The sequence below is a fragment of the Sorex araneus genome, chromosome 3, assembly GCF_027595985.1.
Source record: "Sorex araneus isolate mSorAra2 chromosome 3, mSorAra2.pri, whole genome shotgun sequence".
Classification (NCBI taxonomy): domain Eukaryota; kingdom Metazoa; phylum Chordata; class Mammalia; order Eulipotyphla; family Soricidae; genus Sorex; species Sorex araneus.
In genome coordinates, this window is record NC_073304.1 from 186,965,876 (window position 1) to 186,991,632 (window position 25,757).

The 25,757-nt window shown below is 40.8% G+C and overlaps 1 protein-coding gene across 5 annotated transcripts; it reads left to right on the forward strand.

The window, feature by feature from the left end:
• Positions 1 to 2,154: 2,154 nt before the first annotated feature.
• Positions 2,155 to 20,427, forward strand: ZFP3 (ZFP3 zinc finger protein). Of its 5 annotated transcripts, none has more exons than XM_055131596.1 (3): positions 2,380 to 2,489; positions 14,966 to 15,082; positions 18,700 to 20,427. In XM_055131596.1, exons 2-3 carry the CDS (start codon positions 15,079 to 15,081, stop codon positions 20,217 to 20,219), a joined length of 1,524 nt encoding a protein of 507 aa, XP_054987571.1. In that variant the 5' UTR covers positions 2,380 to 2,489; positions 14,966 to 15,078; the 3' UTR covers positions 20,220 to 20,427. The 5 variants fall into 5 exon arrangements, with proteins under 5 accessions (XP_004605000.2, XP_054987571.1, XP_054987572.1 ...); XM_055131597.1 differs by having other exon boundaries at positions 2,466 to 2,598; XM_004604943.2 differs by lacking the exon at positions 14,966 to 15,082 and having other exon boundaries at positions 2,155 to 2,489.
• The last annotated feature ends 5,330 nt before the right edge of the window (positions 20,428 to 25,757 follow it).

Consider the following 25,757-nt stretch of genomic DNA (forward strand, 5'->3'; position numbering starts at 1 on the left):
TGCGCGGGCTCAATACTCTCAGTAGCTTGCCGGGCTCTCCGAGAGGGGCGGAGGAATTGAACTCAGGTCGGCCGCGTGAAAGGCAAACGCCCAACCGCTGTGCTATTGCTCCAGCTTTTGATAAGAGTGAAAAATATGAAGTGGAGCATGAAATCCTCTTCAACAAATTGTGTTTGGAAAACTGGTCAGTCATAAGCAGAAAGTGAACTCAGACCATTTCTAACATCATGGGTAAAAGTAAAATCAACAACAACAACAAAGTCGAATCAAAATAGATTAAAGACTTTGATATATAAGACCTGAGTCCATAAATTGTATTTAGGAAAACATAGATAACATACTTCATGACACCAAATATAGAAGTATCTTCATTGATTCAATGCCATTGACCAAGTAAATAGAAACAAAGATAAACAAATGAGACTATATCAAACTAAGAAGCTTCTGCATGTCAAAAGAAATGATAGCGAGATTATAAAAGACATCCCACAGACTGGGAGAGAATATTTGTCCACCCATTAATAAAAAGGTTAATTTCCAAGATGTATAAAGCACTGACAGAAATTAACAAGAAAAAATACCTCCATCAAAAATGGGGAGAAGAGATGAACAGAAATTCCCTCAAAAAATATATACAGATACTCAAAAGGTATAAGAAAAATGCTCTGCATTGCTTATCTTCAGGGAAATGCAAATCAAAACTACAAAGAGATATCATCTCACACTGTGAAACTGGCTTTGATGCTAGGATGAGTACATAGAATTGAAGCAAGAAAAGAAAAGAAAAGAAAAGACCAACAAAGCTGAAAGACACGGGACCTGGAGGGACAAGTGTGTTGACCACCAGTTGTGAAACTGGCATCTCAAAGAACAAAAACAACCAGAACTGGTGTGTATGTGGGTAAAAGTAGCCTTCATTCACTGTTATTGTGTCCAGTCTTTTTTGAAAACAACATGGACATTTCTCAAAAAACTAGGAATTGAGCTTTCTATATGAATCAACATATATCTTAAGGGCCCCCAAATTCTATTCAGAAAAGACACACTTCTGTGTGTTCTTTGCAGCACTATTTACAATAGCCAAAACCCAGAAACAACCGAAATGTCCTGGGGTAGTGACTGGATAAATAGATAAATAAACTACGACACATATACACAATGGAATACTACTTGACTCTGAGAAAAGATGAAATTATGCAATTTTCTGCCACATGGATGTATCTGGAGTGTGTCATGCTGAGTAAAGTTATGAGAGGTTCAGACACAGAATGACATCTCTCACATTGTGGGATATAAAGAACCATGGTGAAGCCAGAGAGATAGTATAGCGGGTAGGGTTGCTTGTGTTGCATGCACCTGACCTAGGTTTCATGACTAGCATTCCCTTTGGTCCCTGAGCACCGTCAGGAGTAATTCCTGAGTGCAGAGGTAGGAGTAACCCCCAAGCATCACTGGGTCTTCCCCCTACGCCCACCCCAACAAACAAAAACAACCCAACCCAAAACCACGAGGAATAAATGTCTTAAGAAAACAAACTGAGACCTGGTCTTTAGTAGGAGTTTGGAGATGGGGTGGTGGAAAACTGTATCAGTGTATCACTGTTATCCGGATGCTCATCGATTTATTTGCTCAAGGAAAACACACTGGGACAATACTTGGAGAAGTAGACACTAGTGGAGGTGTGGTGGAACAATGTTTTATGTATGAAGCCCTACCAATGACATTTTTGTAAACCACGTTGACCAAAACAATTTTTTTAAAAAAGGGCTGCGTCGATTTCTCTTTTCATCTGGATAGTTTTAGCTTGTTCTTCATATTTCAGCCCAAACATGGGTCCTTCTTGAATTCAATCCCTCTCTTTATTCCCATACTTGACGTCTCTGCATGGGATCCAGTAGTCTGTATTTATTGGATTTAAGGAGCTCGGAGAGAAGAGTGTCAAGCTAGAGGATGGGGTAGGGGCGTTAATAGTCACCCAACGTCAGCTTCGGCAAGAGAGCAAATTCAAGCTCCCATCTATTCAACTCAGGTCAGTGCTTGGAGAGCGATACCACTGCGCAGAGCGGCTGGTCACAGGGCGGAAGTACATCCCTGGAGCCTTTCTAGGAAACCCGGAGGACCCAGCTCGTCAGTGATCTTCGGACTGCAGTGGGCATCGCCCGGTGGTGCATAGGGCCTCATCAGGGATTTACCAGCTGCGGAGCTTTGACGCTAGGATGGATACACAAAATTGAAACAACGAAACAAAAGAAAAGAAAAGAAAAAAAAAACAACAAAGCTGAAAGACGCAGGACCTGGAGGGACGCGCTTGTTGACCACCTGTTGCCGCGGAGTGCAGCGTGCACTAATTGGTCGGATGCTGCCCGGGTACCGGAAGCGGCCGGTGCCTATCGCCGGCGAAACCCAGACAACAGCCGCAGGTTCTGTGCGAGCGGGCGGAGCAGCGGCGGGAGCCCGAGCGGAGCGAACGTGGGGCGGTAGCGGCCCGGGTGAGCCCTCATTCCGTCACGGCTGGTGGGAGGCGGGCACCCGGGCTCCCGACTTCCCAGCTCGAGAGCCGAGCGGAAAACCCAGCGTTTAGGCCTGTTGCCCACCCAGGTTCGCGTTGTGACCTTGGACTTTATGGCCCCTCGGGGCCGCCATTTCTCCATCTGCACATTGAGGGTGAGGACTGGACACTGCCGGGGCCCGTTCAACTCTGGTTCTGTGCCTGTCCGCCGGGGTGCCAGGAGAAACAAGGTCTCCCTCTTCTGCTGTCCCGACATGGGGCCACAGGGAGCTGTGATTTTTCTCATGCATTCCATCCCTAAGATAACCACAGGCAGTGTCAAAATGCCCCTCGTGGTAAATCGTGCCCTGTGCCGCCAGGCAGTGTATTGACTATTGAGGATTGGTTAAGGTTTGAGCAGAATTAATAGAGCCTCCTTTGTGGGAACTAGAGAGGGATGGAGAATAACCATGCCTCAAATAAAATGCCATTCAGATTGGGAGAAAGAAACTGATTACAAACAATAACTGACATTAACTCCGTGAGATAACGTCTAAGTTCTTTCAGATATCAATAAATGAATGAGATATCCATATTCAGTTACTTATTAAAGGTATCAGATATATATATATATTAAATGAGGATAAGACATTTACACAAAATTACTTAAGTATCGACCAGGTATTTAAAATGTGCTGGGCACGGGAACATCCAAAATAAATACAGCTGCCTAAAAGCAACGTGACCTTTAAAATGTGTTACATATCATAGGAAAAAATAAAATCCAAAATAAATAGAGCATCAGTCTTATTCAAGTTCTAAAGGAGAAAGTAGGGCTGGAGGGATAGTACAGTGGGTGAGGCCCTTGCCTTGCAAGCAGCCGACTGAATTCAATCCCCAGCATCCCATATGATCCCCCAAGCACTGCCAGAAGTAATTCTTGAATGCAGAGCCTCAAACGACCCTTGAGCATCACCTGGTGTGACCCCCCATAACTGTCGCTGTCACTATCACTGTCATCCCGTTGCTCATCGATTTGCTTGAGTGGGCACCAGTAACATCTCCATTGTGAGACTTGTTACTGTTTTTGGCATATCGAATGCACCAGGGGTAGCTTGCCAGGCTCTGCTGTGTGGGCAGGATACTCTCATAGCTTGCCAGACTCTCAGAGAGGGACAAAGGAATTGAACCCGGGTCAGCTGAGTGCAAGGCAAACGCTCTACCCACTGTGCTATCGCTCCATAACTAACACAGAAAAAAAAGCAAATATAAAAAAAGACTAAAATATCAGTGAGAAGAATTGTCGGGGACTGTATATGCTTTCATTGAGTCTTGTAGATGTTAAGTGTATAATGTGGGCAGTGGTATTCCAAGGAGTAGAAGTATCCTATTTTTTGTTTTTTTCTTTTGCTTTTTTGGGTCACACTCCTAGCAGTGCTTGGGGAATGATATGGGATGCTGGGGATTGAACATGGGTTGGTTCTGGCAGTGCTTGGGGGATGATATGGGATGCTGGGGATTGAATATGGGTTGGCCGTGTGCAAGGCAAACACCCTACCCACTGGACTATTGCTCCGGTCCCAGTATCCTATTCTCAAGGACAGTGAAACTTTAAAGAATAGGAGATATTTCAGTGGTGGACTATGGCCCGACTGTAGTTACCAACAGTCATTTAAGAGTTGGGAAAGGAGATGAGAAAGGAGACAGATTTTAATCTGGAGGGCTATGAAAAGAAGTTTTCATTGGCTGGGATGTGGCTTAGCAGTAGAGTGCATGCTTTCCAAATGTGAGACCCTGGGTTCAATTCCCAATAATACTATACACATAATTTTTTTTTTTTTTAGTCTGAAGCCTTGGGAGGGACTGGAGCGATAGCACAGTGAGTAGGGCATTTGCCTTGCACGCGGCCGACCCGGGTTTGATTCCTTTGATTTCTTTGGTCCTCTCGGAGAGCCCCGCAAGCTACTGAGAGTATCCCGCCCTCACACAGAGCCTGGCAAGCTCCCCGTGGCATATTCAGTATGTCAAAAGCAGTAACAACAAGCCTCACAATGGAGATGTTACTGGTGCCCGCTCAAGCAAATTGGTGACAGTGCTACAGTGCTACAGCCTTGGGAGCAGTGAATAGGAAGAGAGATGTATTATGTTGCTACATGATCTAAAGATAGCTTGGTAACTGTAGTAAGAGAAGTGAGATGATGGTTCAAATTACTAAGGGAGAGAATTCCTGCTCCTAATATTAATGAAGGCTTTGGGGAGGACGTGGGCCTTATAATATTCATATTATAAGGCCCATGTCCTTATTCATATTCATAGATTCTAGCCTTTCAGAGGTTAAAATGTTTGTATCAGTTTCTCCTTCCTCCCCCCTGTAGCAATCCAATTCAAGCTGTCTTGTGTGTATTCATGAGCTCATGAGGGATATGTTAGTCAAGAGATATGGTGATTTCTGGGCTGGAGCAATAGCACAGCGGGTAGGGTGTTTGCCTTGCACGCGGCCGACCCGGGTTCAATTCCCAGCATCCCATATGGTCCCCTGAGCACCGCCAGGGGTGATTCTTGAGTGCAGAGCCAGGAGTGACCCAAAAAGCAAAAAAAAAAAAAAAAAAAAAAGAGATATGGTGATTTCAACATTGACTTAATCTGTTGACCCTTGGCTCTATTTCCCTTGATTTTCTTAGTTGTACCTGCCTTTATCCACAAGAAGTTAATTCTCATTAATTAACAGTAACTTCAGTAGCTTTAGGCGACAGTGTGTGTATGTAAAATCTTCCTGAGGTTTTTACACAATGGCAAAATCTATTCCCAGAAGATTCCACCAAATTTCCTTAAAATATCACTGATCCAAGCTAGAGAAATAGTACAGAGATAAAATGCTTACCTTGTATGCTGCCAGCTGTGCCAGCAACATATAGTTCCTTGAACAGCACTGCATCTTTGGGTCCTTGCATTGAACTACTGGCCCGAGAGTCAGGCTCCTTATCCTTTTGAGCACTGATTTGGAGGCCCCTCCCCCCCAGTTTATTTATTTTTTCCTTTTTTGGTGTTTGGGCCACACTCCTAGTGCTAAACCCTGTTCACCTTAATGGATTGAACCTAGACCTGCATGTAAAGTATGTTCTCCAGCCTTTTGAGTCACCTCCCTGGATACTTTAAAGGGGAATGGTTTATTTTATATATTTATATTTATTTATTTAGACCACACTTGGCAGTTCTCTGACGTTCTCAGTTCTCAGTTCTCCTGGCTCTGCGCTTAGGGAATACTCCTCGTAGAGAGTGGGAGACCTAATGGGGTGCTAGGGATTGAATCAGGGTTGACCACATGCAAGTAAGAGCCTTGCCCTCTGTGTAATTCTCAGACTCTGGGGAATGGTTTAAGTGTGTAACTCAATTGGGTTATTTTCCCTGGAGTCTTTAGGTGAGGTCAGATTTCCTGCAAAGAGAGCAAGACCACTGCAAACCTTTTGCTCAAATAATCTATAACATTATTTATTTATTTATATTTATGTAGAAGTTCTGCTGTTTATTCAGCCACTGATTAAGCTGATTGAAGCAGGCATGAACTCCGCATTAGCACTGTAGCACTGTCATCCTGTTTCGATTTGCTCGAGCGGGCATCAATAACATTTCCATTGTGAGACTTCTTGTTACTGTTTTTGGCATATTGAATATGCCACGGGTAGCTTGCCAGGCTCTGCCGTGCAGGTGGGATACTCTCGGTAGCTTGCTGGGCTCTCTGAGGGGGATGGAGATATTGAACCCTGGTGGGCCACATGCAAGGCAAACACCTTACCTGCTGTGCTATTGCTCCAGTCTGTATTATTATGTAACAATGCAAAAATGTATTGTTATGTGGGATTAAATACCAAAGGCCACACACAAAATATCAATGACTAAACAATTCAAAGATTACCTTTTTAAATGATGGTAAAGAGATCAAATTATATTTGGTATGTGATTTAAACTATAGACTAAATGTTTACCATCTTTATTTTTATTTATTTATTTTTTTTGCTTTTTGGGTCACACCCAGCGATGCTCAGGGGTTACTCCTGGCTTTGCACTCAGGAATTACTCCTGGCGGTGCTTGGGGGACCATATGGGATGCCGGGGATCTAACCTGGGTCGGCCACGTGCAAGGCAAACGCCCTACCCGCTGTGCTATTGCTCCAACCCAGAAATCACCATATCTCTTGACTAACATATCCCTCATGAGCTCATGAATACACATAATAAGACAGCTTGAATTGGATTGCTACAGGGGGGAGGAATGTTTACCCCCAATGTTTACCATCTTTAGACAAGTCAAGAAGACTGATTTTTGTAGAGCATTAAAACATAGATGTTCTAGACTCCTGGATAAAAGGAGTCTTTTGTTTTTATTTAAATTTGTTTTTATTTAAATATATTTTATTCCTCCAATTCCAATTCCCTTCTCCTGGTACCACTGGGGTTGGGGGGGGGAGGGTAGAGGTTTGCACATAAATCCAGCTGTGGTGTTCACCTGTCTTTTTATTCCTAGATTTAAAAAAACCACTTAATACTTTAGAAATCCTTGACATATATGGATTTCTCTTTGTATCATCCTACACATTTGTAAGTTGACATTCTTCAGATTTTTTAATCACAAATCATAAGGTAGTTGTGAAGGATATTGTTGTATTTTAACTTTTATTTCAAAATAAAAGTACCCCAATTTCAAGGATACTCTGGGTTTTGTATGTTCCTCATATTCTTATTTTCCCTCTACCATATTCTTAATCCTTTCTGTGACTATCATCTCATTCCTTTCTCTTCTCCTACTTCTTTCACTTTTCCTATCTCATCATCTCAACTGTCTCCTGGCTAACATGATCAAGTACTTCATAACTCAGTCTTCCACTACACTTGTTTTCATATCCCCAGCCTGCTCTGGGGCTGTCAGTGTTGCAACTGGAAAAAATTAAGTTTTTTTCCCTATTTTGATTTTATTTTTATGAAGTTTTCACAGTAGTTCATTACATTTAATATTCGAACACCAATCTCACCACCGTGCACCTTGCCACCACCATAAGAGGAAAGTGTGTGAAGATTGTTGTATTTCATCCTGGAGCCAATTAAGCCCTTGTATAAGAAATTATAAACATGTATGTTAAACCCAAACAAATGTGTGCTGCTTTTGGTACATCAGTGGGCTAGAGTGTAGTAAGAGGTCTTGGCCTTGTGCTCTATGATGTTCTGTGGCGCTCTCTTCAGGAGCCTTATTTCAGGGTTTCTGGATCTTGACCATTGATGAGATTATATGGCGCCGGGGGCAGTTTGTAGGTGTGACTTCCAAGCTACTGGAAAACTACGGAGCTGTGGGGGAGGAGGCCCAGTCCCTGCCTGAGCAAGCTTGGAGATCTCAGTCATGGGTCCCGCATACCTGGGTTGGAAAAAATTAAGTTAAGAAAGCACTGATTCCTCTTCACTAATGCTTTCTTGTATGCTTGTCTCTAAAGGAAGTTGTGAGGGTTTAATAAAATAATGCCTACAAATATATAGAGGAAATACACACTTTCTATATCATCTGTGGACACAACAGATTGTTGAATTAAAATCAGTTTCTAGAGCCTTGACTTTATTTTGTATTCTTCTTATTTATTTATTTATTTATTTATTTTATTTTATTTTATTTTATTTTGCTTTTTGGGTCACACCCAGCGATGCTCAGGGGTTACTCCTGGCTTTGCACTCAGGAATTACTCCTGGCGGTGCTTGGGGGACCATATGGGATGCCGGGGATCGAACCCAGGTCGGCCGCGTGCAAGGCAAACGCCCTACCCGCTGTGCTATCACTCCGGCCCCTATTTTTTATTTTTTTAATTTATTTTTATTTTAATTAATTAATTTATTTTCTTTTTGGGTCACACCCGGCGATGCACAGGGGTTACTCCTGGCTCTGCACTCAGTAATTACTCCTGGCGGTGCTCAGGGGACCATATAGGATGCTGGGAATCGAACCCGGGTCAGCCGCGTGCAAGACAAACGCCCTACCCGCTGTGCTATTGCTCCAGCCCCCTATTTTGTATTCTTGCAGTCATTGATCTGCTTCCCTTTTCTCATTTCCTTTTTCACATTTGCTTTTCCCCTCTTTTATAAAAAAGTTTTATATAGTTATAAAATAGTTTTTTCCATGCCCTTAATTGTACTGTGAAAGCATCATTCTGGAGTGGAAAAGCCTTGGGACCACACACAAAGGGAGAAGTTGTTGAAGAAGTAATTCCTAGAAGCTTTTATTTATCTTTTTTTTTTTTGGCTTTTTGGGTCACACCTGGCGATGCACAGGGGTTATTCCTGGTTCATGCACTCAGGAATTACTCCTGGCAGTGCTTGGGGGACCATATAATATGCTGAGAATCGAAACCAGGTTGGCTTCGTGCAAGGTAAACGCCCTACCCGCTGTGCCCCTATTTTTATTTATTTTTTTTTTTATAATAAAGGGGCTTATATCTGGTGGTGCAAGGATGGGGTGGAGGGTGTGTGGTGTGAGATATTGAACTCTGGGTCTTATACATGTGAGGCATGTGTTCTACTGCTTTAACTATCTTCCTGGCACTCTTGGAAACTATTTATACATTGTTTTATTGGTTTGGGACCACACCTGGTGCTGCTTAGAGCTTGCTCCTGGCTTAAGGATCATATGGGATGCCAGGGAGTCAACCTGGATCTGCTTTTTGAAAGTCAAGTGCCTTATCTGCTGAAGTATTGTTACAGCCCTCTGAAATTCTTATTTTTTAAACATATTAATTATTTTTATTGATGTACTATGATTTACAAAGTTCTTAATGATCGAGTTTCGTACATGTAATGTTCCAACACCAGTCCCTTCACCAGTTTCCACTTTCCTCTTACCATATCCCCAGTTTCCCTCCTACCTCCAATCTTGCCTCCTGGCATGCACTTTTTTCCCTTTTAGGCACTGTTTTATCATACTGTTACTCATATAGTTTCATGCATGACAGTTTACCATCTTTTAGTACCCCCTCCTTCTCTAGGGTGTCCACTTCCCTCCTCCATTGTCATAGCTTCCCTCCCCCGACAATGATTTTTGTCAGATGAATTTAAAGGAGTAAATGATAACTGCTATCACAGGGATTATTGTTGTAAGCAATTTGGGCAAACTCAGGTCTTATCACAGTATCTGCAGTCAGTGTGAAAGTGTAATGGAAATAAATGTACTTTTTAATTCTGAAAGGGAACCTGTTGCTTTATATCTGCCTTCCTGTTTTTGGAAGTTTAGGGCAGGTAAAGGACAGTCCCGATAGAAAGTAGAAAAAAATAAATCAGCATGAACTGACAGTATATCTATTATTCTGCTGCTTCATATGTCTGTTAATCTACTTGGTAGATCAGACCTTGGTGGAGATTATACACCAGTTTAAGAGGGTGATAATCAAAGACATTAGGATTGTTTAATACGATGGTTTCCGAAAAGGCTGGGTGTTATTATTACCTGGCTACCCATTAAAAATGCAGATCTTTGGACCCGAGCAATAGTTCAGCATGTAGGGTGCTTGCCTTGTACACTGCTAGCTTTGGTTTGATCCCCAGCACCCCACATAGTCCCGGGTACCCTGCCAGGAGTGATCCTTCAGTGCAGAGCCAAGAGTAAATCTTTAGCACTTTCTGGTGTGCCCCTTCCTTCCAAAAAAAAAAAAAAAAATCAGATCCCAAGGGCTGGAGAGATAGTAAAAAGGTTAAGAAGGTTAAGGCCCTTAACTTGTGACTACTGCCACAACTCTGGGTTGTATCCTGATATCACATAGCCTCCCAGGTCCCTGAGCACCATTCTTCCTCCTTCCCCTGCTCAAAATAACCTACGTCCCAGTTCAAAGAGATCGCTCAATGGTCTGAAAACATACTGTGCTTGTGGGAGGTTGAATTTCAATCTCTGGCACTACATGGTTCCCCAAGCACAGTGGAAGTGACTTCCCCAAGCACCAGTGGTGACCCTAAAACAAATTAGAAAAACACCCAAGGTAGATTAGTTGCTCTACCCTGGGAGATTCTGATTCTACTTATTCTGAGAGGCTGATATGGGACCTGGAATTGAGTATTTTATTTAAATAAATTAACCAGTTCTAGGCCAGGATTATTTTTGTTTTTTGTTTTATTTAAAAATTTTTTTGGAAATAACTGAAACTTTATTTGCTTCCAGTTTGTGACTTGCTACCATAAACATTGTGCAAAGGAAGCAAAATTAAGTAGGGATGAGAGACAATATACATTGGTAACATAGGACATCGAGTTGACAAAAAAAGCTATTTAATACACCATATAGATTGCAATATTCAGTAGCATTTTTACCAAGTGTTTTTAAAATCAAGAGCAAAAAACAGCAATATTTATGGTAGACATAAAGTCTCACAGTTCAAAAAAATTTTTCAGATTGTAGAATTTAAAATGGAAACGTATATGCAATTGAAGTCTAACTGCTGTACATTTGTTATCTATTAAAGTTGCTTCTGGGTACCACAGTATGAAAAAACCAATACAGAACAAATAAAAACTTGAAAATTAATTGCCTAATGAAATATAACCAGTGACTTTTATTGGCTTCCTCTGGTTATCAGTGCTACAAAAAAACCACAACAACCCCAAAATCTTTTCATTTGAACAAATGATAGAACCAGGCTCAATCAAATCATTACCAAATAAGATCAACCCATAGAAATATACTATCCATGTACATGTTTTCCATCAAAAGCTTTTTTTTTCTTATTTTCATCTTCGAGGCAGATTTGTAACAAATAAATGTTACAAATATTTGTGTATATGCATTTTACTCCATGATAAATGTTTGTCTAGCATTATTTTAAAGCTAGTTGGTACGTGATGATAAAAGAAACAAACCAGTGTCCCTATCTATGATAAAAGAACCTACTGAGTAAAAATGAGGGAGGGTGGGAAGGAATTCAGTTCTGTTAAGGAAAATAGGTCCATATTGATCATTGATCATCAGTTCCACGTATTTCTTTTGAATTAATTAATTTTCATAATAATTTATTACGTTCAATATTTCAATACCAATCCCCAACCATTACAACTTCCTACCACCATTATTTCAAATTTTCCCACCACCACCAAGCCTACCCCAAAGGTAGATGCTAAATAATTTACTTTATTCCTTGTTATGAATAATGACTAAAAGTGATCCAAAACGATTTCCTTAGAGGAAAGTATGTGAAAATTGTTGTATCTCATGAGGAGCCATTAAGCCCCTGTATGAGATCACTAACATGTTACAGGTTGAGCCTTTTGCCCGAGCTCGTGTGCGCGCGCGCGTGTGTGTGTGTGTGTGTGTGTGTGTGTGTATGATTGTATAGAGCAAGATCTGTTGCTGTCTACCTTACACCCCACCAACTGTGGTGTGTTATCTTGGTATATCAGTGGTGGCCGTGAAAGCAGCCATGTGCTCCTGGAATTCTAAAATTTTAAGCAGGATGCTAGAGCTGGAGTTAGATTTTTTTTAACTAGATGGTGGTTTTTCTGCCTGGAGGCATCTCTGCAGTTTGTTGCTCTCTTCTGAGATTTATTTGTGAGTCTTTGGATCATGGCCCATAACGAGCTTATATGGCACCCAGAGACAGTTTGTGGGCTTGACTTCCAGGGACCTGGAAGCACAGGGAGATGGGAGGAGGGCGCCCATTCCTGAATCTGGGTGAGCTTGGAGATTTCAGTCACAAAACCCGCATACCTGGGTTTTTCAGCTGTTACATTCTCAGGTGTAGGGGGCTCATCCTGAGCCTGTGAAGATTGGCAGTGAGCATGGTGGCTGTTGGGTTCTGGAAATTTGCAGCTACCCGTGATCTGTTGGGGCAGGCAGAGGTACCCCCTCCTCCCTCCCTCTACCATACACACCTGAGGTACATGTATGAAGTCAGTGTGGTGCTGGGTGAGGAGACATCTCTGCAGCATGTTGTTCTCTTCCTAGATTTATTTGTGAGTCTCACTTCCACATAATTCTGTTTGTTTTCATCCTGCTCTGCATCATTGCCAAAATTGCTAACTTTACAATTTGGCTTTTCCTCAATTTGGCCTTTAGAAGTCCTTTTCCTTTGTCCCCGCCTGTCTCCTCTTTCTTAATGAGCTTGATTTTCACCTTAATAAATTTTGCCTCCAAATCTGACTCTTCATTTTCTCTTCCCCCTCTTCATTGTTTTTATCCTCATGTCTTTGGCAATTTTCTGCTGAGCATTTTTTTTAAATAACTTTATTAAGTCATTAGTTGCATTCAATATTCCAACCCCAGTCCCACCACTATTGCAGCTTCCACCAGCATTATTTTCAATTTTCCCAACTACCCTTGGACCTGTCCCCGTAGCAGGCGCTCAACAATTTATTTTATATTGCTAAAAGGATGATCAAAAATGTTTTCTTAGAAGAAAGTTAGTGAAGATTGTTGTATCTCACCATGGAGTCCTTAAACCCTTGTATAAGAGATTACTAAGATGTTACAGGTTAAGTCCTCTGTGTTTACATTTTGTTAATCAAAATTGGTTGCCTTCTACATTATATTGCATTGCCTCCTATCCAATCTGGTATGCTACTCCTGATTTTCAGTGTTGTAGAGTTTGAGATGTTGCATGGCTGAAATCATGCAGCACACTCCAGGGTGTCCAAAATTTCTAACAGGATGATACAAGTTAACTGACACTTGGCTTTGAGGCGTGTGCATGACTGCTGGACTTCTGGAGGTACAAGGAGTTGAGGGGAGGTAGCCCACCCCTGACCCCATGAGAGCTGGAGATTTCAGTCACAAAAACCGCATATCTGAGTGTTTCAACAAATTAATTTCTGGGTGAGGCTTGTTCAAGCAGTGGGGTCTAGCTGGGAGCATGGTGGCAATTGTGGAGTCTGGAGGCTTTGGGCTGCTAGAGCTCTTTTTGGGCAGGTGCAGGGGCTCACCCGTGCCCCCTTTGGGTTGCCCTCCTGGATGACTCAGCCTTGTTCGGGATCTGGGAGTATTCTACCACTTTTGCAGATCTCTTTCAAGATTTATTTCTGAGTCTCTGGATCATGGCCTGTGTAAGAGCTTACATGGCATCAAAGGTGCCTGGTTCATTCTTACATTACATTAGGTTCTGCGCCCATCTTCAAATAGAAGACTCACCAGAATCTTGCATTTATTTTCACATTTTGAAAGAAAATATGAATCAGTAATTTCTGATAATTCCACAAGAACTAACTACTCCTCCTCATCTTTCTCCTCCTTCTCATCCTTGATGCCGTGATCTGGTTCCGCTGCACCGTTATGATCCCCTCCTGCTGAGCCCTCTTAAACACTCATATTGTTGTATAAGACCATGTGACAGAAGAGCATGAGGTTTTTCCAAGTAAGCCAAGCTCTGGTAGTTGTGATTATGGATTCTTTCCTTTATTTTTTTTGAAGTCCACTGGCTTCCTAATTAATTTGTAGTATTCTGATAATTTTTTTCTTGAAGATAACTGAATGAAGACATCACTGAGCTGTTACTGCCAGCGGTTTTCTTCTATTTCCAACTGAGAATTTCTTCTCATTACATTCATCTTTATAGTTTATCACAGTATTGATGATGTCATCTGCTTTGTCAATTTAGGGGAGATTTGATGATAGTTTCTCAGCTGGAGGACGGCTTCTTGTTTTTTTTTCTTTTTGGGTCATACCCAGCGATGCTCAGGGGTTACTCCTGGCTCTGTAGTCAGGAATTTCTCCTGGTGGTGCTTGGGGGACCATACGGGATGCCAGGGATCGAACCCAGGTCAGCCGTGTGCAAAGTAAAGGCCCTACCCGCTGTACTATGGCTCCAGCCCTGGGAGAGCAGCTTCTTCTCAGCCTTTTCCACTTCTTCTTTTGCAGGATTTTTCCCCCTAATTTTATTTTTTAATTTTATAGATGACTATGCCATCTAAAAAATTTAAAACGTTATTACAGTTTGCTATAATCAAAGCGCATTTAACTTTTATTAAATATTTATTAAAATAAAAATTTATTTAACTTTTATCCCATAAAGACCCACCTGGGGCTGGAGTGATAGCACAGTGGGTAGGGTGTTTGCCTTGCATGAGGCCAACCCGAGTTTGATTTCCAGCATCCCATATGGTTCCCTGAGCACTGCCAGGGGTGATTCCTGAGTGCAGAGCCAGGAGTGACCCCTGTGCATCGCTGGGTGTGGCCCAAAAAGCAAAAAAAAAAAAAAAAAGACAACACAATAGGAGAATTGATCCAAACAATTCTATTTTTTTGGGGGGGGGGTGGGTGTTGAAAGGGTGAGACAATAGGGTCCTCGGGGGGAGAGGTGGATACACTGGTGATAGGTGTTGTATTGGGATTATGCGCATGGGAAACTATCATTAGCAGTATTGTAAATCACAGACCCTTAATAAAAAATTTTAAAAAATCATCTAGGGTTCAAGGTATAGCACAGAAGGTAAAGTACTTGCTTTGTGTGTAATCTATTGCTGTTCGATCCTCAGCACTGCACATTGTCCCCCAAGCACTGCTAGACCCTGAGTATCAACCCTGGGTGTGACTCCAAACCCCACCCAGTGCTCCAGAAAAGAATCATTCATCTATCACATTGCTTCCCATGTGTAAGTATCTGTGCTTGACCTCTACCACCTCTTGCCAAGTAAAAATTTTTAAATAAATGATACATAATTTGTTATGATTATAGATGTACCAAGTGATTTAAAAAAATTTTGAGGCACCATGATTTATAACACTGTTCATGATAGGATTTTAAACTTGACAACATTCCAATATCACATCCTCTACCAGTGACTGCTTTTCTTCAGTGTTATCCCAGGTTATCCCAGGTCCCATTCTGCCCACTCTCCACTCCCACTCTTACTCCCTGCCCTTAGAAAATCAATGGAGCAGTTCTCAGTTTCTGTTAACCTTGGCCATAGTAATTCCCTTAATGTTTTTCTTTATATCCCATGTATGAGATAGATCATTCTGTGTCTATCCCTCCTCTTCTGACTACACTCAATATGAGACCCTCTAGTTTCATCCATTTAGCAGAAAATTTCATTATTCCTTCTTTTCTTATAGTCAAGTAATATTCCATTGTGTACATATACTACAGTTTCTTTACTAAGTAATTTTCAGGCTTTATGTAGCTTTCTATGTGGAATTTCATTTAGGCAGCACAGTTCTTTTGGTTTTATTTATTAGACATTAATTGTGAGTTCACAAAATAAAGTGTGGTGGCTGCTGCTATGACGCGTGTGCATTTGGTGTCCCAGAACTGCCTCCCCACCTCCCCAGACCTCCCCAACAGAGACAGAGAGAAACAGGGAGACAGGGAATCACAGCCTGATGGTTAAAATGGCTCATTTAATGCAGAGCTGCTAGCATACTTATAGAACATCTGAAGGGATGTTGAGGTAAGGGCATAGGTGTGATTGATCATTTACATAGATAAACATTTGGTGGAGGAAATTCTCTTGGGGAGATTAACACAAGGAGACACTGTCTGCTAGGGACATCTACATTGCTCTTATCTTTTCCTCTAGTTGTATAAGTTATCAGTACTTACAGTTGTTTGGATAAGCACAGTAAGAGACAAAGATCCCAGTACTTAGTTCTCTGGACTTTGAGAGCAAATAAGACTTTTAACACTTAGTTCTCTGGGCTCTGAGAGCAAGCAAGGTTTTTAACGTAAATCCCAGACTGAGTCCTCAGGCCAGCTCAGCTTGTCCTTCCCCATGGGGATCCTGTCACTTAAGTTGTAACAGCTTGCATCAAGACCATGCATTCATGCTTTCTAGAATGTCCCATTTTGATGCTGGGTAGCTTTTCTACTTGCCCCAGGTCCATCCCAGTCCCATGGCAGGACCTCCCTTTTGGGGTGTTAGGAACTACAGCAACTGAAGCCTGAGCCAAGTAGTTATGACCAAGTAATTATGCCCAGGAGTAGATATAGTTCAGAGTTAATCAATTCCCAAATATTAGAAGCATAGGATTAATGGTCTTTCTGTGTTTAACCAAAGAACATTGCTCTATAGTAAAATATAAAAGGGCTATAGAAGAAATAGAAAAGCAGGTGTAAATGCTTTTCACCTTTTTTTTTTCACAAAAAAAAGATTTGTAAATATCATCATCATCATCCCGTTGATCGTCAAATTTCTTGAGGAGTCTCAGTAACGTCCTCATTTGTCCTAGCCCTGAGATTTTAGAAGCCTCTCTTTACACGTCCTTTCCAATGGTGCCACATTGGAGACTCTTTCAAGGTCAGGGGAATGAGGTCCATCATTGTTACTGGTTTTGGCATATGAATACGCTATGGGGAGTTTTCAAGGCTCTCCCATGTGGGCAGGAACTCTCGGTAGCTTGCCAGGTTGTCCCAGAGGGAGAACTAGGTACAAATATATAGCACTTCAAATACAAAGCAGTACAAATACAAAGTTCAGAATTACTAGAAAGTTTTGACTTATAAGTAATCAAAACTGACTTGGGGAACTGTGACAATGAGACATAAAATACAAAGGAAAGGTTAAAGATAAACTAAATTAGGGATGCTAGCAAGAGCATGTTAAGCTTCTCTGGGAGGAAGAAAGGGGGCAATTCACTGATGAAGCCAAAATACTTAGGGTTGATATCCAACATTAATAGATGGGTGTTTGGTTTAAGCATACGTACCTTTTGAAGTATGATTTCTAAGCCTGCTCTCTTAGAGTCCGTTGATAAAAACAAATGCAAGGTTGCAGAGTTCAAGACCCTATTCTGAATGGTGGTGACCAATAGAGGTCTAAATGAATTAATATAATTTAAGGAAGGTTTATTTGCAAAGACGTTATTTAATGATATAGGTGTGGACAGGATGTTGAGGACCTGGGACTGTTAATGGTATCATCACTAATTCTGGTCTGAAGAGATACATTGGTAGGAAGGGTTATTGGAATCTAGATAGTGAGATGATTGGATAGAATAACTTTTTTTTTTGGGGGGGGTCACACCCAGCGATGCATAGGTGTTACTCCTGGCTCTGCACTCAGGAATTACTCCTGGTGGTGCTCAGGGGACCATATGAGATGCTGGGAATTGAACCCAGGTCAGCCGCGTGCAAGGCAAACGCCCTACCCACTGTGCTATGACTCCAGCCCCCAAAATTTGGACTTTGATATAAGTGGTATTTCAGAATAAGTGTGGGAAGAAAAGTAGGTATTGAAACAATTTACAGAGATGAGAAAATTAAAATAGAACTGTATTTTTTTATAATTAAAGCTTTGATAATTCTATCTAAATAGCTTATGTTAAAATTTTTTTTCTTCATTTTTTTTGTTAGACCCAGCTGTGCTCTGGGCTTACTCCTAACTCTGTGCTTAGGAGTCACTTTTGGTGGTGTTCAGGAGACTATATGTAGTGCCAACGACTTAACCAGGGTTGGATGCATGCAAGGCAAGTGCCTTAACACAGTTTCTGTCTTTATGACCCTCAAATATTAAACCTTTGAGTGGGTAGCCCTCACATATATTGTAATCTTTGGAATTGATGAACATCACAGGATTGGACTTCTCTTGCTACTCATTTTGTAGTTACTTCCTCTCTAATTTCAACAATTATTGGAACTTTTTCAACATTTCTTTACCATCTGTTTCCTATTACTTTCCTTAAATCTTTTCCTCTGATATTTTCTCTTCTTTTCAGTCAACATCTGCTGTATAGCATGTCCATTATAATCTTAAATGTTGTATCGTCAACAGTATCTTATATTTCACTAGATATCAAGGCCATTTTTTGGTTTTGTTTTTGGATCACACCCAGTTGTGCTTAATTCTGGTTTTGTGATCAGGAATCACTTTTGGTGGTGCGCAGGAGATCTCATGCAGTGCAGGAGATCAAACCTGGGTTGACAGAATGCAAATCAAGTGTCTTATGTGCTATACTATTTTTCTGTTTCATTCAAGACTTTTTTGGGGGGAGATTTTGTCATTGGGCCAGACCCAGCAATGCTCATGGATTACTCCTAGTTCTGCACTCAGGAATTATTCATGGTGGTGCTGGGACCATATGAGATACCAGGGATTGAACCTGGATTTGCCATATGCAAAGCAAATGCCCCACCCACTATACTATCGTTCTGTCTTCTTCAAGACTACTTTTGAGCACTGTCAGAACCATGTCAAAGTTCCATATTCCTCTAACATTAGCTTTATTTAAACGTGGTTTGACATCTTTACATATGTATCTTTTTTCATTTCAGATTGTGAGATGGGGACTGAGAACAAGGAAGTAATTCCCAAGGAAGAAATTTCTGAAGAATCTGAGCCATGTGGTACAACACTACAAAAACATTCAAAGGTTGTTTTCCAGTGTCATGATTTTGGAGCAACATGCGAAAAAGACATGATAGAGGGACATTTGAGAGAGTCCACAGAAGAGATTATAGAGCACATATCTCCTCACGAGAGAGACTTTATATCAGGATTGATTATCTTTAAGAAATCACCTTCAAGTGAAAAAGATGGGGAGAATAATGAGACAGAGAGAGTTTGTAGTCTCAGCCAAGATCTGGTCACACTTGAGGGAGAGACCACAGTAGAGGCGATTAATACGTTTGCTACTTCTGGCCAAAATTTCATAGAGAATTCAGAACCTAACAAAACACAGAGATGTTCAATGGGAGAAAAGCCTCACACTTGTAAAGAATGTGGGAAAGCCTTCAATCAGAACTCACATCTTATCCAGCATATGCGAGTTCATAGTGGAGAGAAACCCTTTGAATGCAAGGAGTGTGGAAAAACATTTGGAACTAACTCAAGCCTTCGACGGCATCTGAGAATTCATGCTGGGGAGAAACCCTTTGCTTGTAATGAGTGTGGAAAGGCTTTTATTCAAAGTTCACATCTTATTCACCATCATAGAATTCATACTGGGGAGAGACCTTATAAATGTGAAGAATGTGGTAAAGCTTTTAGTCAGAATTCAGCCCTTATTCTACACCAGAGAATACACACTGGAGAGAAACCATATGAATGTAATGAATGTGGGAAAACATTTAGGGTTAGCTCACAACTTATTCAGCATCAGAGAACTCACACTGAAGAAAGATATCATGAATGCAACGAGTGTGGCAAAGCTTTCAGGCATAGCTCAGGCCTTATCAGACACCAGAAAATTCACACTGGAGAAAAACCGTATCTGTGCAATGATTGTGGGAAAGGTTTTGGTCAGAGTTCTGAGCTTATTCGGCATCAAAGAATACATACAGGGGACAAGCCCTATGAATGTAATGAATGTGGGAAAACATTTGGCCAGAACTGTGAGATCATTAGGCATATTAGAATTCATACAGGTGAGAAACCATACGTATGTAAGGAGTGTGGGAAGGCCTTTAGGGGGAACTCAGAACTTCTTAGGCACGAGAGAATCCACACTGGAGAGAAACCTTATGAATGCTTTGAATGTGGCAAGGGATTTAGGCGAACCTCCCACCTTATTGTTCATCAAAGAATTCACACTGGAGAGAAGCCTTACCAGTGTAATGAATGCGCAAGAACATTTTGGGATAACTCTGAGCTGCTTCTCCACCAGAAAATTCATGTCGGAGAGAAACCTTATGAATGTAATGAATGTGAGAAAACATTCAGCCAGCATTCCCAACTTATCATACATCAGAGAATTCACACTGGAGAGAAACCTTATGAATGCCAAGAATGTCAGAAGACTTTTAGTCGGAGCTCTCACCTCCTCCGACATCAGAGTGTTCATTGTATGGAATAATCAGCCAAATAGAAAGATTTCTATGAAAGAGATGGTCATACTTACCAATTGTTCATAATTTGTGCCTCAAGTTTTCAGATCAAATGAGTGAACAGACCTCTGTTCTTCTGATTTTCAACAGTAGAAAGGGGTTAGGTACTGTTATGAACTATTCATTGAGAAGCTTTAACATGCTGAATTAAATAATAAAAGTTGTTTTGGTCTTTTATTCTCCTGTCCCCTTTTCCTTTCCCTATGTACCTCCTATTGTGGATCATATGTTCAGGGTTTGTACTACTTATGTGGCTTAAATTGGTGACAACCCAAGCCCACAAATTTGGTTTATTCTGTACCATAGTATTTGTTTCCCTCAGATTTATACTCTTGGCTTAAGAAAAAGGCTGTGCAAATAAACCATTGACTATATTTGTGTATATCCTTCCTGATAACTCTGCTTCTTGAAATCAAACATTAGTTCTTTGACTTCATTCATTAGTGTTAATTACAATTTTAGTGTGCTCTGTGTTTTTATTTTTTTTCACTCAAGTTCACATTGATTAATACTTTGACTATATATATCTTATTTTGCTTTTTGGGTCCATGGTATTTGGGGAGATATGTAGTGTTAGGGATTAAGTCTTAGACTCCTGCATGAAAAGCAAGTGCTCTAGCTATTTGAGCTCTCTCCCCCATCCCCATGCTATCTTTTTCATCTTAAACCTGACTATGACTTTGCCCCTCAACTTTTAATTCCTGTATTCCAATATTTTATTTCCTTATTTACTTCTTGCCAACCTTGTTATAGAACTCAGCAGGTTTGTTTCCCCCAAGAGAAGTCAAACATTCATTAGTAATTGGATTTTTTTTTACTGAAGATTATCTGTTAGAAGTGGAGGATCTATATCCTATTAATTTTATTATCAGAAGTTTCTTTTTGGACAGACTACTGTTTTACTTCTCCCTTTCAATGCTTGGGCACCTCCATTCCTTTTTTTCTTGCTAACGATCCCATCTCTGCTCTTTTGCTCTCAAGTTAATTAGCCCTTTGAAATTTGGGGGCTTTGGGTCAAATCTGGTAATACTGAGGGGCTACACTTTGCTTTGTACTCAGTCGTCATTCCTGGTGGCTTGGAATATGTCTAATTTCTTTGATGCTCACAGGATTTCTTTAAAGTTTTACTAATTTGGTGACTTTCTAATGTTTATTATTCCAAAGTACATGGATTTATTATGACCTTACTATGACTTTTTATGCTGATTTCATCATCATACTGCAAGTTTTACTTTTAACCAAGTACCCAACATACTGTGCTCTGCTGTTTCTGATTTTGCATGAGCTCTTTACTTTGTCCTTACCACCTACTTTTCTTGATGAGATTCTTTATCTTTTGTAATGAAAAGTGTTGCCTGTTTTATTTTATTATTATTATTTTTTATTTTTTTTTGCTTTTTGGGTCACAACCCAGCGATGCTCAGGGGTTACTCCTGGCTTTACACTCAGGAATTACTCCTGGCGGTGCTTGGGGGACCATATGGGATGCCGGGGATCGAACCCGGGTTGGCCGCGTGCAAGGCAAACGCCCTACCCGCTGTGCTATCGCTCCGGCCCCGCCTGTTTTATATATATTCAAAGTAAATACATATTATATATTTACTATATTTACATGTTTTTGTTATTGTAAGACTTATGGATCATTTAGATGATTCAGTTTTTTTTTAAATCTCAGATTACTGTGCTGGAATTTCTTATTGATCTCTGATTCTATTTATACTTGTTCTTCTAAGTGACTAGGTAGGTCCTTGGGTTACTCAGGTTTCTTTTAAAATAAAATTCTAGTCACCATGACTTACAATAATATTAATGATAGGGTTTTGGGCATAAAACATTCCACTAGAATGTCTACTTTCATTATTGTCCCAGTATTCTCTCCCATCTTTCACACCCAATCTGATTATCCTCACCAGCCCTCCTGCCGTGGTAAGCATTTTATATTTCCTTAGTATGTTTCCTTTGCTCCACATATGAGAGATATCATTCTGTTGAATTGTTCCTCTCCTTTTCACTTTCTTCAGCATGATGACATCCACATCCATTCATGTGGCAGCAAGTTGCATGATTTCATCTTTTTCTCAGAGCCAAGTGATATTCCATTATGTATGTGTACCATAGTTTCTTTATCCAATCCTCTGTCCTTGGACTTGGGTTGTTTCCAGATTTTGGCTAATATAAAAAGTGCTGAAATTAATATATTGCAGATGCCTTTTCTGGTTAGAGTTTTGGGCCCTTAAAGTAGATGCTAAGAAGTGAAATTGTTGGGTCATGTGGATGCTTTAATTCCTAGTGTTTTGAGAAGTGTCTATACTATTTTCAAAAAAGGTTGGACCAGTCAACATCCCTAGCAATAGTGAACGAGGTTCCTCCCCGCCCCTCCATGCCAACACTGGGTGTTTTTGTTCTTTGTGATGTATGCCAGTCTTACTGGTGTGAGATCATATATCCTTGTAGGTTTGATATGCTTTTCCCTGATGATAAGTGATGCAGAACATTTTTTATATACCTTTTGGGCATCTGTATGTCTTCTTTGAGGGAATTTCTGCTTATCCTTCCCACCCATTTTTTGATGGGATTGTTATTTTTCTTCTTAAGTTCTGTCAGTGCATTATATATCTTGCAAATTTACCCTGTGTCAGATTTGTGGTGGGCAAATATTCTCTTTAAGTCTGTAGGCTGTCTTTTTATTCTGGTCATCATTTTTTGTAGGTGGAAGCTTTTTAGTTTCAAATAGTCCCATTTGTTTATCTTTGCTTCTGTTTCCTTAGTGAAGATACATCTAGATTCAGTCTTATGAAATGTTATACCTTTGTTTTCCTCAGTATAATTTATGGATTCAGGTCTGTTATCAAAGGCTTTATTTTTATTTTTCTGCAGTGATTGCGGTTTTGTGATTTACAATACTGCTAATGATTTTTCATGTACATAATTCCATCACCAGTATACCTACTTTCTTCCTCCAAGCTTTAATCTATTTTGACTTGTTTTTTATGCATGTTGTCTTTCCTTCCTTCTTCCTCCCTCCTTCCCTCCCTCCCTCCTTCCCTCTCTCTTCCCTCTCTCTCTCTCCCTTTCTCTCTTTCTCTCTCTTCCTTCCTTCCTTCCTTCCTTCCTTCCTTCCTTCCTTCCTTCCTTCCTTCCTTCCTTCCTTCCTTCCTTCCTTCCTTCCTTCCTTTCTTTCTTTCTTTCTTTCTTTCTTTCTTTCTTTCTTTCTTTCTTTCTTTCTTTCTTTCTTTCTTTCTTTCTTTCTTTCTTTCCTTTTTATTTGACTAACCAGTTTTCCTAAAGCTCTTGTTTTAGAGGCTGAATCGATAGCACAACTGTAGGGCATTTGCCTTGCATGCGGCTGACCTGGGTTCAGTTCCTCCGCCCCTCTCGGAGAGCCTGGCAAGCTACCAAGAATATCTCACCCGCATGGCAGAGCCTGGCAAGCCACCCATGGCATATTTGATATGCAAAAAAAAAGTAACAAGTCTCACAATGGAGATGTTACTGGTGCCCACTCGAGCAAATCGATGAGCAGTGGGATGACAGTGATTTTCCTTACCCAACTTTATTTATTTGCCTTTTAGTTGAAGCCTTTCCATTTACTTGAGAATCTGTCTCTTGACTCTAAATTCTATACCATTAATATAAGAGTCTGTCCTTATTTCAGTACCATACTATTTTGGTTACTGTAGATTTATAGTATAATTTAAAATTGGGGATAGATGCTTCCCATAGGATTTTTGGTATATTCTTTTTATTTTTAAAAATTTGCCACATAAATTTCAACAACACTTAATCTATGTCTTTGAAAATGTCATTGGTATTTGTAAGTACTGCTTTGAGTCTGTGTAGTGCTTTGGACAGGATTGTCATTTTGACAATATTAATCCTTCCAATCCATGAACATGGGATATGTTTCCATTTTTTCCTGTTCTTTATTTCTTTTGATAATGTTTTATTACTGGGAACTGTTTTGGTGAACAGGGAAAAAAGGGGGCACCACAGAGAAAATGAGAAACTAAGAGTGAATAAGAGAAAAGCATGGGGGCTGGAGCAATAGCACAGCGGGTAGGGTGTTTGCCTTGCACGCGGCCGACCCGGGTTTGATTCCCAGCATCCCATATGGTCCCCTGAGCACCGCCAGGAGTAATTCCTGAGTGCAGAGCCAGGAGTAACCCCTGTGCATTGCCAGGTGTGACCCAAAAAGCAAAAAAAAAAAAAAATAGAGAAAAGCTTGGGGTCAAGGGGCCTTATAGTCTTCAGGACTGAAGTCCTGATTGTTCCTTTAAAAATTTTAAATATATTTTATTTTTAAACGTAGACACAGCCACAGCTGTTAGTACAATCCTAGAGCTGAAATTGATTAGGTAACAAACCTCCAACGTTAAAATTGATGTTTAAAAATATTTTGTTAATGTGAAAATTGTTATATCTCATCATGGAATTAAGCCCTTGTCTAAGGATTTACTAAACTTTTTGTTGCTAGTTGAACCTTCTGTGTTATTGGTTTCTTCATTTAGTTTAGTTACTTTCCCATCTAATCTGGTGTGTTTCTACTGAAATTTCAGTATTGAACAATTGGGAGGTGTCCTGTGGTTCAGAGACTTGAGGATCATTGGTCTGGGTCAATGAGTGAACAGCTGTGGGAGGTGGGCGTGGCTTCCCCGGCTTACAGGAATATGGGGATTGGGAGAAGGCTGCCTGACCACACTTTGAGAAGACATAAGAATTCTTAGCCTGGATACCAACATTTTTTCCACAGCTTGTTGTCTCTGCAGAAAATATTAGTGAAGTGGTGGAATTGAGCCCCCTGGTGTGGCTGCAGTGGTGGTTGTGGGTAAGGCTACTGGGGCTTTGGCAGAATGGGTACATAGCCCACCCCCCCTTCTGAGGGCGCCGTAGGTTTTCAGATAGGGAGACTAGTGTGTCCGTGGGTTTTAGCTGCTTGGCTTGCATCTCCTCAGAGATTTAGTCATGAATTGGTGGAGCAGGGCTAGTGGGTAAGTCAATTAAACATGATTTTTATTGTCTAAAGCAGGAAGCAAAATCGAGAACAACATTTATTTTTTTAAGTTTCTGGATTACACCTGGTGTTGTTCAGGGGCTACTCCTGGCTTTGCACTAGAAATTATTCTTAGTGGAGCTTGGGAGGCCATATAGGATCCTGGGGATTTAACCCTGGGTCAGGTGCATGCAAGATAAGCACTTTACCCGGTGCTCTACTATCTCTCCAGCCCCAAAACAAAATTCATTTGGCCAAAGTGTAACTTAGGCAAAACTTTTTATCAGGCTAAGTGAAATTCCTTCACAATAGATTCTCTCTAAAAAAAAAATCGATAATATATGACGTGTGTGTGTGTGTGTGTGTGTGTGTGCTGGGGTGGTTAGGTAAAGCTCAAGTCCTCATAAGATCCTTGCCTCAGTGGTTTTCCACACCAGGAGGCATCCAGGTTCTGGCCACCAGGTTCTTGATTTTCTGCCAGCTTTATTCTTCTGGCCTGCTCAATCTTAATTCCTTG

Bases quoted from the DNA above. Each gene is read 5' to 3' on its own strand.
- ZFP3 (XM_004604943.2), top strand. From the start codon at position 2,357: ATGCTGCCCGGGTACCGGAAGCGGCCGGTGCCTATCGCCGGCGAAACC. The intron at 2,490-18,699 runs GTGAGCCCTCAT...TTTTCATTTCAG, and splicing joins GTGGGGCGGTAGCGGCCCGG to ATTGTGAGATGGGGACTGAG.